Source organism: Astatotilapia calliptera, chromosome 11 (genome assembly GCF_900246225.1).
Source record: "Astatotilapia calliptera chromosome 11, fAstCal1.2, whole genome shotgun sequence".
Lineage (NCBI taxonomy): Eukaryota > Metazoa > Chordata > Actinopteri > Cichliformes > Cichlidae > Astatotilapia > Astatotilapia calliptera.
In genome coordinates this window covers 3,908,772-3,924,182 of record NC_039312.1, presented here as the reverse complement: position 1 = coordinate 3,924,182, position 15,411 = coordinate 3,908,772, and the positions used below count along the sequence as shown (strand labels likewise).

Sequence of the window (15,411 nt, the reverse complement as noted above, 5' to 3'; positions counted from 1 at the left end):
TGGCCAACGTTGTGACCCTTATTCTGGATCCGGTCTTTTATCAGTTCCCAGAGTCAGAACCAGACACGGAGAAGCTGCATTCAGCTTTTATGCTCCTTATATCTGAAACAAACTCCCAGAAAGCCTCAGATCAGCTGAAACACTCAGTTTATTTAAATCCAGGTTGAAGACTCACCTGTTCTCAGCTGCATTTGAATAAAACACCAAATCCATTATCTACTGTTTTTTTTTAAAATCAATTTTAAATCATGCTTTTTATTTGTTTTTGTTTTTTAATGTCTCTGTAAAGCACTTTGAAGCACCTTGTTGTTGAATTGTGCTATATAAATAAACTTGCCTTAGTTTGACAGTTTCTAGAACTCAGTTATTGAGATCTTGTCCCTCTTTTTCATCCAGCAGCTGTCTCTCAGAGTCCTTCTGTACCTCTGTTAACTAACATGTTTCTAGGCTTCTCTGATTTACACTGAATTACACCACACGGTTCTACCATAGTTGGCTCTTTACATCCACACAGCTTACTACTGTTCCCATTGTAGCCTCTTGATTTCCAGCTAACAGGGGCTCCTTGATCAGTGTGTCTTATTTGCATTGTACTCATTCATAGAGCCCACATACACTGCATATAAATGCTCTCATTGTGCGTGTCTAAGATATTAGGTTTCAAATAAAACCACTTTAAAATACACATATCGATATTCTTCTCTGGAGTTGGTGTTGCCTCTGTTCAGAGACTCCACTGTGTTGTTCTTTCTCTCCTCTTCGCCTGCCTCATCCAGAGAATCATGAAAAGACACTGAAACAAACATTAAGTTGGAGTGACATATATTCTTCAATAACTAAATCCAAAACAAACAAAAGAAGAGGAAGCCTTTAAGGTTTGATGAAGACCTCAATCATATGTTTTGGAGAAAGTGTTGTTGTGTTTCAGACAGAGCTGAGAAGTAACAAAGTACTTGTACTTTGTTACTCTACAAACTTTATTCATTCTTCTTGCCTCCTCCACTTCCGTACCATTGATTCATTAATGTTGAATTATCTGGCAGCTGCTCTATTCTGGACCTGAAAACAGGGTTTGATCTTTGGTTTCACTCTGTAATACTGGGCTTATTTTTCTCTGAACGTTTGAACTTTGAGAGTTTAAACAGGAGAGAAAAGTGTGAAAATGTTCGTGCCTGTCTGAGAAAAGTGTAGAAAGTGTGTAGTGAGGGGTTTTACAGCCTTAAAACATCTATAATAACTGTAAAAAATAAAGCTGGCTACTTTGTGGATTTCACCTTTCACGGGTCATTTTTACAACGTAACTCCCGCGATAAACGAAGGACCGCTGTACTCTGAGAAATGGAAGTTAGCAAAGATGGCTCATGAAACATCTGCTGACATCTGTTAAAGTCAGCTGTGTGAATCCACAAAGATCAGCAGCTCTGCTGATCACAGCCTGTCCACAAAGAAAATCTCCTCAAGCTCACATTAGACCACAACTTAGACCACAAAAGTTTAGGGTTCTCCCACATGTTGAATCTAACTGTGGCGGGGGCGTGGTTTGCTGGCCTGTTGCAGAGGAGGGGTGACACAGTGAGCTCTCCGGGCGGCACGGAGGCGGGGAGGGAAAAGGTGTACGGGACTGTTAATGAGGGAGATGTGTCTTAAAAAAAAAAAAAAGGTAAATGGCCTGCATTTGTATAGCGCTTTAATTAGTCGCTAAGGACCCCAAAGCGCTTCACACTACATTCACCATTCACACACTGGTGATGGCAGCTACATTGTAGCCACAGCTGCCCTGGGGCGCACTGACAGAGGCGAGGCTGCCAGACACAGGCGCCACCGGGCCCTCTGACCACCACCAGTAGGCAAACATGGGGTTAGTATCTTGCCCAAGGATATTTGGCATGCAGCCTGGAGGCAGTCTGGGATCGAACCACCGACCTTCTGGTTAGTGGCTGACCTGCTCTGCCACCTGAGCTACAGCCACCCTTATGCGTCTTATGTGTGTCTGCAGTGAGAAGGAGCAGAAGATGCTGGGAGAGAGTCGGAGTGGCTGCGTCCGAGGCGGGTGCCAAAAACCGCAGATTATTTCTCAATAAAGCCAGGGGTCGGCAACCCTGGGCACACGTGCCACTGTTGGCACGACCATAGCTGGACTGGCCATCGGGCATACCGGGCATTTGCTCAGTGGCCGGCCCGATGATTTTTTTTTTTTTTGTAATGGTATAAACAATGAAAGGTGGTGGATTGGCCAGATGCTGGCAGATGTGTAAAAATAACTCAGTTGTTTGGTGGTGGCTATGGCGGGGCTTCCACAGATTCAGTGACATTAGCAAGTGGTGGAGGCCAGCAGGTGGAGGAGGGAGATCGGAGGCAGGAGGAGCAGAGACCCGAGGCGGCCGCCGGTCCGAGTGTGAACTGAACTTCAGGTAAGAAGTTATGACCTGCAGTCTATCTGGTCAGATATGAACCAAGTTTAGGTGGAGTTTATTTTCGTTATGCTGACTTTTTACAGTCAGTTACAATAACTCGTACTGCGTACTAGCTAGCATGACGCAGTTTCTATACAGCTGGGTGGGTGCTATGATGTTACTGATAGTGAACTTTATTTAATTCATAAGGTTAGTTAGTAGCTGCCAACCGTCCCTTGAAAATATGGAATCGTCCCACATTCAGAGAAAATATTACGCGTTTCATGTTGAGCTGAAAAGGAGCAGTTTGTCCCGGACTTCAGCTGAAAAAGACACAAAGCTGGAGTTATTCTGTCGTAACGCTGCACAGCTGCCTCTTCTCCTCTCATTCTCTCCTCCTGCCTCTCCTGTTGCTACTTCAATCATGAAACTGATCAATGATCAGCTGATCGTCTCTCGTTTATTTATCATCCACTTTGTGCCAGAAAGAGGAAACCAGCAGATGTCGCGCTAAACAACAGCAGCACGTTTAAGCTTGATCAGCTGTTGTTAGAATTTATTTAATATTAATTTCTAGTATCAGCTGATGTTTGCTGGAGCCACAGCTGTAAAGCTGCTGGTCATGATGTCGGTTTGGATATGTGGTGAGAGGGAAACATGAAGATGAAACCAGGAGATGTCCTTACTGAATCATCAGAGCTGTGATGGAGAAACAGGTTTACCTTTTAGGTGACATGGATGAGTTGAAGTTATGAACTGTTTCTGAGAGACAAATAACACCAGGATCCTTTTCTCAGTAGCTGACAGCTGGTAACTGTGCAGGGGCGGGTCTAGCAAAGTGTTGCCAGGGGGGCAGGTAGGCATTAACAGGGAGAGGGGGGCACAAGGAAATACTTTTATTTCTTATTCTCATTTTAAATGTCTCACTTTTATTAAATAATTATCTGAATCTTACAACCAAAGTCTTTATCTGATGTAAAATGTATAGAAATCACACATATACCAACAAGACTGTGCATCACTGTCACAACAGCGTTTGTTTTCATTCAAAGGCTTTATGGCTTTAATACCTGGGGGGCCGGTCTCTAGTCAAAATGTCCAGGCTGATGTTTTGTCCCAGTCCAGCCCTGGGCACGACACGCAGTGAGTTAATCTGAGAGGTGCATTAAAAAATAAATGGCTGGGCCAGCGGTGCACATCGCAAATTAGCTCGCATAGACACATTAGTTGTGCTGCTTCTTAATGACGGTATCTTAGCTAACAACCCAACTACCAGATTCAACTTGTAATTGGCTAAAAATAAGTTAGCCTACCGGTGAGAGGGACATTGTTAGCTTTCCACATTCCGACACTTCAACAGCTTCAGCAGCTGTCCGCTCAGCATCAGCACCACGGAAATACACAGATACATCCGTAGACTCGAGACACAACGTGTTTTTGGGACTTTCAGGTGTTTGGACCAATGTTTTATTTTCTGAACAAACCAGAAATCTTTAATGAGCAGCTGGATTTGTCTCCCATTAACTGGCTGAGTTAATACCAGTTAATGCAACATCGAAGCAGCTGGAATCCACAGCTGTGCGTGTTCATGGAGCTGCATGTTCACCTGCTGGACGTCACTACCTGACAGGTTTAACTGTCTTCAGAACATTGCAGAGGCCTTATTGACAGTAGCTTGCCATCACCAGTGTGTGAATGTGTGGATGACTGAATGTAGTGTAAAGCGCTTTGGGGCCCTTAGGGACTGAGTAAAGCGCTATACAAATGCAGGCCATTTACCATATTTGGCTCTACATGTCTGCGTGAGCAGGTTTTCTCACACATGAGTCCTCAGGTAGCCTCTGAATGCTGGACACTGGGAGACCTGTGTCTCTGAGTGGGAGACCAGAGATCACAGTAACATGTGTGTCTCTGTATTAACAAACATGCCATATTGGCCCAGTTTATTTTTCTTATCATTGTTGTGAGGAGACCATAAATAGCATTTGTATTTTCTGTTGTTCAGTTCATTTGCTGTTATGGATTAAAAGTGTTTTGTTTCTAAATAGCTGATAACTATTCGCTGACAGCTGAAAACATCTGTGAACAAATATAATCCTATAACGTTGTTCTATATAGTGAGTAACTGTTCATATAGAGCGTTATTAGATTTATTGCTAATGCAGTCATACGGCACACTGACCTCTGAGGAAATGGTAGATGCACTCATCATCAGAAAGGTGTGTGTGGGTCCTGTGTTACACGAACTTTAAGCCCCGACTGCACTCGTTTTTCTATTTAGGTCTACCTGCACTGTAGTTCTCTAATTCTCTGCACGTGTCCTACATAACAGAGTCAAGCTGAGTACATTCATTACAACTAGAATTTAGATTCAAATAACATTTGTATTCTCATGTACTTTATTTTATTATCATATTAATAGAGCACAAGAGTCAGTTACTTTGTACTGTCTTACTCTGAGTACATTTCAGAGCCTGTAGTTTTTTACTTTACTTGAGTAAAGAAGTTGATTCAGTACATCAGGCTTTACTGGAGTATTTTTTAAACTATCTGTACTTCAGATTGAATCATTATGACGAGACTTGGAAGAAGAAGAACCATTTAGACCTCACAGGCTTAATGGGAACTAAAGGTCATCGCTTTAGGAACACTGCCGGTGACGACAGTAACACATCTCAGTGTGCTGGCCTCAGCACAATGTCATCTGTGTCTTACCTCTGGCAAGAACTGAAGCCGTCGTTGACGTCTGAAAAAGGACAAGAGTGTGACAGTGCCACAGTCACATGATATCCGTTCATTTGGAACAGTAAGTGATATATTACTAACATTAATTATACACAGCTGTTATTATATCCACTGGTTATCCTGAGGTCGCTGTTAAACAATCATACGGTTTCCCCCTGGACAAACGTCCAGTTGAACTCAGATCCAGTTTGTTTAGCTAATTTTTTCTTTTTACAGCATTTTTAACTTTGCAGATACATCAACAAAGTGTGTTCAGCGACACTGATTTACAGTGTTATACTGTATATACTATTGAACTTTATTCTGTGTGCTTTTCATTGGAAAATGAACTTTCTGATGAAGTTTCTAATATTTTTGACTTTAACAGGTACAGATTTGAGCACAAACCTCCTCCAGTGGAACCTTCACGTCCTCGTCATCTTCAAAATCCTCGCTGTAGTGTGGGGAGCCTGTGAAGGCTGAGAGAGGACAGACATGATTAAGACAAAGACAGAGACACAGCAGAGTTGGCCTAGATTTCATTATTCTTACCTGGACTGATCGTCCCTCTGGCCTTGCTGTGATCATCACCGCCCCCTCGCTCCACTGGTTCTTCTGCTTCTTCTACATTCCTGCAGGGAGGACATCCTTCTTATTACATTGAAATTACAACACTGAGCTCCACAGCAGCAGCTGTTGTAGAGACGCTGAAAGCACAGCTGTGCTTTACTACTGTCCAAAATTAACTCATGTGTCTTACTCAGAAGCCTCATTTAGGGGCCTTGGGGGTGGGCACGCTACATGGCGTCCAGAGGACGGTGTGTGTATTCAAGCTCACCTCAGTTTGTGTCCACGAATAGATCGTTACACGGAGAAACCCTTTGAATACAAGCATGCTCACGCACACAGGTGTGCACGGACACCTTTGCTGCTGCCTTTAAACATATTGATCGTTGTCAGTCCTGCGTGCTGCTCATTAAGTTTCAGTATTTATTATTTCCTGTTACTGACACTTATCCAGGCTGCTGCTGTGGTCTGCTACTGTGTTGTTCTCTTTTTACTTGTTTCTTCTTTTCTTCCAGCAGGTGATCCAGCTGATGTTTACTGTCTTTCCCTTTCCTATCCCCCAGTCATGTATGTTCCCATTGTAATAACTTAAAAGTTAAAAAAATAAAATAAAGATCAATCAAGTGGACCAGTATGGCAAAGCCGTAATGATCCACTCGGAAAAATAAACCCGTCGGGCATCTTTCTGGACCTTAGGCTGCTGCTGAACGGGGCAGGAGGGAAAAAAGCCTAATTTAACTGAAATGACCACAAGGGGAGAAAAGTATCTACCATGAAATTCAGTAAGTAGTTATGCAGTATAGCGGTCATCAGCAACAGATACGAGTATTTAATTGATTTACTTGTAATTCCTTTACTAATTGAAACAGTAAAAACTGTATTAAGTGATAATATTTGCTGAGCTTTATCAGACTAATACGTAATGCTAACAACTTTATAAAGGTTTGTATTTTTGGGCGGTGGATCCCCAAAGTGACTCAAAGACAGACTCTCTGCAGCTGTCCACAAAACATCATTTTCACATAACCAGAGATGGGCAGTGTAATCCGATTACTTTTTTCGAGTAATGAGTAAAGTAAGGGGTTACTATTGCAAAAAAGGTAATTAGATTACTGTTAGCGAAAAAAAACCCTAAACGTCTGATCAAGCACCAAATACGCTGCTGCAGTGTGAAACTCACAGAGAAACTCGCGGATCCTTCCACTGACCGCTGTGACACACCTGCACCAGGGTAAACCTCCGCCTGCCCCACTCCTGATATACAGGTGAAAATAGAGCAACAGGACCGCTGAGTCTTTGACTTTATTTATTTTCTGCTGTGTTTTACTTGCATCTATTTGAAAGACTGAGTGTAAACACACAAAATATTTTATTTTATGAGCTGGAATGTGCAGAAAATAGGTTTAAATGTTAAACTAATTTCTTCCAGTCAGAGAATGTTGCAGATAATTAAATTTTTGCTTGATGCATAAAGTTAAAAGATTAAAACTGATAAAACAAGTTTTAAAAAGAGACTTTTCCATTTGATTACATTTTGTATGATGGATTATGTAGAAAAAGTAGAATTGGGCTGAAAGATCTATTGTTTTTTTTAGGGGATAAATCATGTTTTAAAAAGTAACTAAGTAACTAATTACTTTAAAAAAAGTAATCAGTAAAGTAGCGTGATTACTTTTTTCAAGTAACTTGACCAACACTGCACATAACTGACTTTAACTGATTTTCAAATGTTTGAATATTTAGTTTGAGAAACGATTTCCTTTTTCCTAAATGCAATGAAAACCTGTTGTGTTGATGGCTGCTGCTGCTGCTGCTGCCACTCTGCACTCATGTACACAAACTGATTTAGATGTGAAAAGTTCTGATGGTCTTCTGTTAAGCTTTTGTTCATGTTTGAATCTCACTGCAAGAAGGAAATGCAGCACAGGAACTTTCTCTGTGTTCGAACAGGTTTTAGTGACGGGTGAATGAACACAGTGCTCAATGGAAACACAAGAGCTAAATGTGGCAAAATGAAGAGAGGTGAAATAAAGGATCATTTACTAGTGCTGAGGGGATGTAACAGAAAGAAAGAAAGTGTACTTTATTGGTCCCCGTGGGGAAAATCCCTCTCTGCATTTAACCCATTCACTCAGTGAAGCAGTGGGCAGCCACTGGGCGCCCGGGGAGCAGTGTGTAGGGACGGTACCTTGCTCAGGGGTACCTCAGGGTAGTTGTTCAGGGGAATTTAACCCCCGACCTTCCGATCATGGGGCCACCACTCTACCTGCTGAGCTATCCCTGCCCTAACACATAGCTGCTGACATGCCTGTAGTTGTTTGCAGGGGTAGAACGTGTTGAGTCCAGCTCCCTGTTCAGCTTGGAGTAGTCTATAGTAGATGAAGCTCCTGCCTCCAGCTGGGCAAAGAACCTGGCCTTCTCCTCTTCCTCCTCCAGAGTGTCTAAACCCACCGCGCTCATGTACACAGCTGACACCGTCGCCGAGCCTGCACACACATTTAAACACAGCACAAGTGGGATACTTCTCCACAAGACTCCTTCATGTATAGTGCTTTATGTGGGTGGACAATAACGGTGGAGCTACTCAGTGCTACATGCTCAAAAAAATGTTTTGCACCATTGCCATCCTGGTTACATAATAAAAGATGAAAAATGCTTTTTGATCTGGATCTGGGAGAACTGGAGTGCTAGCACAGTTTCTCCAAGCATGAATTTGTGTAACACCTTCTTAGCTGTCAGTACATTTCTGCAGCCTCCCAAATAAACTGGTAGTCTCACAAATTTCACTGAACATCTGTTTCTGTTCTTCATCGCATATTTTTCTTCTCGGGCTTCTTTCCATTTGAGCCTATTATTGATTTTCTTTCTTTTATAAAAAGTTTCTAAGCAGAGTTTTCTGCATGCTCCTCTGTTGTTTGCTTTTTAAATACCTTCACATATCGCTCTCGCTGGTTCGTCTGTGTGTTCAAGGACTCACCCTCTGTGTCTTTGTTGTCTCTCAGGACGAGGTCTTCCTCCTTTGAGTGAATACCTTCTGCCTCCTCATCCTCCTCTTGAATAGACTCAGACTTCCTTAAAGAAATCTGAGATTCCAACCGTGCTGACAGAAATAAAAACATCTTGATCTAAACAAATTAGGAAAAGCAACATCGATCCACCACCTGGGACCCAACAACACATCAGACACAGTCACCATAATAGAAACGATATTATTGGCTAAACAAAAGGCCCACGCTGCCACCTAGTGTAGGCATCAGCTCACTGACTGTCTTCATCAGATCATTTCAATTTTTTCTGTTTAGCCTGTGTCAGGTTTTAGGTGCTGTTGAAACATTTCTCGCTGTCTCATGTTATAGAATGACACCAACATTAACATGTACAGTAAGGTCCTATCATCACTTGAATAACCCAATCAGGGTGGCTGGTATCCCTGAGCAACATGCTGAGGCCACGTTGGTCTCTGATGCAGCCGAGTATGAATGTGTGTGAATGTTAGACAGAAAGCACTAAAACAAGAAGGACGTGCTGGTGTGAATGGGTGAAGTGAAGACAACGTACAAAAAATAAATAGTTATTCGAGTGACTGTCAGACGTTTAGCTGGATGCAACCCAACACATTCAGAACGCACTGGAGCAGCTTAGAGCACATTTAAGTTCAATATTAGCTCTAGTCTGAAAGGTTCCTGTTTATAGTTTCTTATGTATAACATTTTATAGTAAACAGTATAAATGTGTTCTTAAGATGTATTTATTATTGTTGTTATTTTAGTTTGATGAGTGGCTGCTTGCTGGTTTCTACCAGAGACACAAATCCCCTTCGAGGCTTTCGTTTGTATTAAATATGAGTAAACAGTAAAACATGTTCCCAACTGCTAACAAATACATCCTTGTGGTTTATGCAATGATAAAAACATGCGATTAAAAGAAGCTGCAATTCCTGCATTAGATGCATAAAATAACTGCAATGAAAAAGTCAGAACAAAGTCAATTACTCAAAAAAATGCATTTAGAAGCCACAATAAACAGGGCTGGGTTTAAAAGTAGCTCTTTGAATATAAATGTATTTTGCTAGAAACGCCAGAATCTCAGGGTAAAGCTTAGAAAACCGGCAGGCAGGTTTCATCCTTACAGAATCCACAGACATCCACATCACTCACACTCTCATAACACATACATGTAGGGCCTGCTACATGCTACATGGCATCCAGAGGACGGTCTGTGTATTCAGCCTCACCTCTGGCCGTGCTGGCACCTGCTGCTCTCTGGCAGCAGCACCATGCCCTCCCGTGTTTTAAATGCAAATGGCCTGTATTTATATAGCGCTTTACTCGTCCCTAAGAACCCCAAAGCGCTTTACACATCCAGTCATCCACCCATCCACACACACATTCACACACTGGTGATGGCAGCTACATTGTAGCCACAGCCACCCTGGGGCGCACTGACAGAGGCGAGGCTGCCGGACACTGGCGCCACCGGGCCCTCTGACCACCACCAGTAGGCAACGGGTGACGTGTCTTGCCCAAGGACACAACGACCGAGACTGTCAGAGCCGGGGCTCGAACCGGCAACCTTCCGATTACAAGACGAACTCCCAACTCTTCAGCCACGATCGCCCCACATGCACTTTAGAACAACACGCAGCAGCACTACACATGAGCAGGAGGAGGGAGGTTTGGGGTCTTCCCCATAAATTAGAAAACGCAGTTTTTGCGTTGCAGTGTGGAAAAGCTAAAGCCAAAACAGAGGCTTTCGAAAAATGATAACGCATTTTAGTCACATGATGCAGTCATGCGACCAATTCAACTAAGATGACGGACGGCATGGTGCAGCACTTGTTTAGTCTTTTCCCATTTTTCACAGCCCCGTTAAAGATTACTATCTGTTTGCACATGCTCCCCAAAGCTTTTCTTCAAAGAGGACCAAATGCTAATTTCGGCATATTTGTTTTGGTCTATATTCTCGCTCGCTTTTCAATTTTGTACTCTTGTGTTACTCGCAGCAACAACTCCACCTCATTGTTAGTCCATTTAAAAAACTCGGTGCTTTTCCTCGACATTTTGCCGCGACGTTTCAGAGAGTTGGAAAGTAAATAAACAGCAGACAGAAATGAGGCAGGTTGAATTGTCTCACGTTTCACGCATGAGCAGTACTGGAACGTAGGCGTTTTTAGTCGTTTCATTGTGGATGAAAAACTCGTCGGCTCCTGTGGACACGGAGCGTTTTTAGATGAAAACACCGTTTTCAAATTTATCCAGATTAGTGTAGACTAGGGCTGCCACGATTAGTCGACTAGTCACGATTACGTCGACTATCAAAACCGTCGACGACTGATTTAATAGTCGACGCGTCGTTTGAAGCTTTGTAAGATCCACTTCACTACTCAGGTTAAACATGATATATGAGTCACTTAGATAACTTAAAAATGTTATTTGTAATATGTAATGTTATCTTTTTTTTAGTATTTATTTGTTCCTGAGTAAATCGGTTTGGCTGAGATTAAAGTTATAGTTTTTACACAGCTGAATAAACCTCAAGCAGACAGCTGATTATCAGAAGTGTGAGATGCTGGAGAATTTACTCCGGTGTCCTGTTATATTTTAGATAGCAAGGAGTTTATTAAACTTTACCGAAACAATCTGCAAATTTCATTAAAATGTAATAAACTATCATCTTGTCTTTATTGTTAGTGAGCACCTTACACACTTAAAGCTGTAAGCTAATGATAGTTATATCAGAGCAGATGCTGCTGGTGCAATAAGCTGTACTTTTACGTCCAATGGATGATGATCTGATTAGTCGACTATCAGAATAATCGTTTGTGGCAGCCCTGGTGTGGACGCAGCCTAATTCATGTTTTTATTTACAGATTTCTGCATCTAAGAAAAAAACCCACAAACAGAGAGAGAGGAGAGAATGATCTACAATAAAGCTAATGTCTCACATGTGCATGTGCTGGATGTTTTATCATTATTACCTGCTGCTGATCCTCCACCACTGAGTGCCTCATCTTGCCTCACTCTTGGTTTCTGGTTGCTTTTAGAGTGTGGCTGCTTGTCAGCAGCACCTAAATCCACAGAGTCATCTGAAACAGACTGACAAAGAGATGCTCTTAAGACAAAACTGTGGTTTCCTGTTTTTTATTGCTGATATAAAGGGACCACTGATCACGGTGACATTTTTGATATTACATACACAAAGAGCTCCCTCTGTTTGGCTGAGATACGAACACTTCTCAGTAAAATCACTTCTGATATTAGCCTTTCAGCACTAGCACAGTTCACATGCAGTCGGCGCTCTAAGGGGCGCTGACTGTAGGCTAATCTTTGCTTGTAAAGCTGGTCATTAATGTTTACAGGCAGTTCTAAATATAGCCCAAGAGGGGTACAGATGAAAAACCCACCACCCAAAATAATAAGTGACCATTTAGATTTTGATGATCAGAATCAGATGAATGAAAGACTTTATACGGGTAATTGATAGTGTGAGGATGATTTACAAACATCGGCACAGACGCATTAATGTTGCGTTACCTCTTTTAAGAACTGCTCAAACTGTGCATCCAGCTCTTCTTTGGTTAGTCTGCGAGACATAATCACGCTCACCTCATCCACCAGCAGGAAACTAGGAAAGAACAACACACAATAAAACATTTTTATGAACATTATGAGAAGCATCACCCTCACCTACTTAATGCTCAGTTACAAAGAGTCCATATGCCATTCACAGAATGCTATTTCTGTTTTGTTGCATCATTCAAATGAATGAGAATAGTGTATGAAATATGTGAGATAACTAGGGTTTTGGCCCGGGAAGGGCTTGAAACAATTCACCCTATGAATCATCCAAACACTAATGTTCTCATGTCCTTTCAAGATTTCAGGTTTTCATTTAACAGGAGCAGAAAGCCTGTTCAGAAGCACATCAGTGTAATTCACTGCAGGTCTGTTCACAACTACTAACGTGCACAAACCGCACGCAAGGCTGAGTGGACGTATGGATGTCACATGTTTTCATCACATTTGAAAAACACAGAACAGTTGTAACCGAACTGCCTGACCACAGCCAACTGTTCAAGGAGAATGCACTGCCCACAAGAACCCAACAAACCACTTAAGCATGTTCCTTTTAAAAATGTGTTCACAGGAGTCAAAACCATCCAAAGTCAGCGTCCTACCTCAACAAAATAAACTTTCCTGTCCATCCAAATAAACTTCAAAGCACCTGTCAACCCATAGTAAGCACTTTGTGAAAGGCAATATCATTTCTGCTGGCTCATCTTGCTTTGACACTGTTTCACTGTATGAAATATCAAGATTGGAAGAATGCAGTGAAATGAAGCATCGTTCAGTTGGTTGTATAAATTCTAAGTCGTTTCTTATAGAGACAACATTTATTTCTAAACGGTTTTAAACCAGAATTTTCAGACAAAATAGCATTTCTGTTACCATTTAGGGTGATTTTTTCTTCTTTGAAAAGTTACTGCGTTGCCTATAGTGGAGACTGATAAGGAATACACCTACTAGAAAATATGACACACTGTACTGTTGGTATATTACGTGCAGAAAACAGATTAGAAAACATAATGTTCTGTCCAAACACCCCAAACTACCATTACTTTAATGAGTGAAACACTGTGGTGTGTTTTGCATCACATTTGAGAGAAACCGAGTCCCCACTTTGACTGTGAATGGATCTTTACTAGGTCCTCAAAAACACTTAATGATGACAAAGCAAAGTCTTCAACCATAGATGGAGTTTGCTCAGTTGTCATGGAGATATCTCTTACGGCCATTTCACACCTGAATTATCGCCATGGCAACTGAGCAAACCATGCTGCTAATGAAGACTGAACTGAGTAGTTTCTTGAGTTATGATTACCTTATTAAATCAAACAGATTTTTCATATTAACTTTGACAACATTTTCGATGTGAGGCTCAAAATGATCCAAATATAAAGTGAAAAGACTCACTCGCCTAGCAGGTCAATCTTTTCTTCACTGTAACACGAGTATAACGTCAAACCATCATTACGCTTATTAACAACACAAATAGTCAAATATTTGCGGCTTTCACACTTATTTGACTTGGCTCTGATTCATATTGTTTAATTACTACATATGTGTTTTGTCAGGTTTCATTAGGTATGTGTGTTTGTGAAGGGGTTTTTCTGTAAAGCAAATTTACCTGTGGGTATAAATAAAGTAATCTTAACCTGGGTTTCTACGAGCACCATCAAGTGTTTTTCGACAACAGATTCTAAAATACTCTCACGCATCTTCGAATCTGTAATTCTCATTCAACTTAATTATACCTAATAATGTCTACTTTTGTTAGTGTTTTGTAAAGAATCGTTTCAGCAAATGAGTTTAATACTTCACTCTTATTGCCTGTTCTTATTGTCCTTATCTAAACGTTATGCTGCTTTGTTGTTTATTAGTTGCCCCTTGGGGATAAATAAATTCTGATTCTGATACTTTGTGACTGGGTTTTATTTTGAAAATGAACTAACTTACTTCCGGTACTTTCGGGCGCCTTAAAGCCAACTGCAGCCGCAGTTTATCTTGTAACGCTAGCTGGCTAAAGAGAAGAGCTATTCCCCTACTGCATCTGCTGCATCTTGAGTAGCTTAGCTGTGTCGCTCCTGTATCAGCACAACTCACATAACACAATGGACTTACTCAGCTGAACACTTGTTGAAACGTCTCCTCTGTTTGTTGTCTTAAATTGCCTGACGCAACCCGATTGGCTGACCCGATGCGTCACAGACCAACGACTACAGAAATAAATTCACGACCTTTCAAAAACTGAAAGCAAAGCGTCTCTATCGCCCCCTGGTGTCGGGCGGCAGGGTGGCTGTTAAACTGGTCATACTAAAACAATAAAGCTAACCTCAGCCATTAGTAGTAACTCTCGTCTGGCTGATTTATTCTATTAGTTTTATTTTGATTAATAACCTGATTCTATAAGATGAGGCATTTGATTGGCAGCTGCTGTCACAGAGAAACATGCTTATGTCTGTTTGGAAAGCTTGCTGAAAGTCAGTCAGTGTGTCATTGTTTTACTAATACTTTTTTCACTAAGATGAGTCCATTTTCACATTTTGTATCTAATTTCTTTGTGATGACTTAAGAGATGATGAATCCATTATCAATTTGCAAGTTCTAAATACATTTTACTGACCACTATATGATTACTGTGATATTTGTGTTATACAAATGTTACACTAACAAAAAACATTTGACAGTCAACACAAACAGTTATTATCTTCAGACTTTTTTCATATGTATTTACTAACATTTCCTGTAGTTAGAACTTGAGATCAAACCTCACCGTGCAGCTTTTTCTATCTTAATGGAAGTATGGTTTCAAGTTCAGGAGAAGTTTTTAACTGCAGTCTCAGTGGGCCAAAACTAGTGTCTCTGGATCCATATAATCTCTCTTTACAACTGCCTCACCAGCTCTGTTCCACACAACCTTGCACACACTCCCCCAGCTGTGTGACAGGGATACTAGCTGGAACAAGAACGCATACATGGTGCTCCATTTTGCTGACCATCATTCCAGTTTATCTGACAGACATTACCCATAATTTTGTGCACTGTAAGCACAATACACTCATACCATATAGCTTAGCTTGTAAAGTAACAGAGGAAGCATTAAATGAGCGTGCTTTCCTCCTGCCTGGGTGTTTGGTACGCAGGGGCCACTACTGAAAACAGGAAGC

The 15,411-nt window shown here is 41.4% G+C and overlaps 1 protein-coding gene across 3 annotated transcripts in view; it reads right to left on the bottom strand.

Annotated features, from left to right (window-relative positions):
- The window catches only part of cep162 (centrosomal protein 162), a 49,685-nt gene extending 35,238 nt beyond the window's left edge, over positions 1–14,447 (bottom strand). For 2 of the 3 annotated variants that reach the window (XM_026183449.1, XM_026183451.1), the window contains exons 1-8: positions 14,366–14,447; positions 12,218–12,308; positions 11,662–11,779; positions 8,662–8,784; positions 7,993–8,170; positions 5,670–5,749; positions 5,526–5,596; positions 5,109–5,139 (exon numbers count right to left, since the gene is read on the bottom strand). In XM_026183449.1, the coding sequence (XP_026039234.1) occupies positions 5,109–5,139; positions 5,526–5,596; positions 5,670–5,749; positions 7,993–8,170; positions 8,662–8,784; positions 11,662–11,779; positions 12,218–12,277 (661 nt within the window). In that variant the 5' untranslated portion in view covers positions 12,278–12,308; positions 14,366–14,447. The other variant, XM_026183450.1, reaches the window with a different exon arrangement.
- Positions 14,448–15,411: the final 964 nt, after the last annotated feature.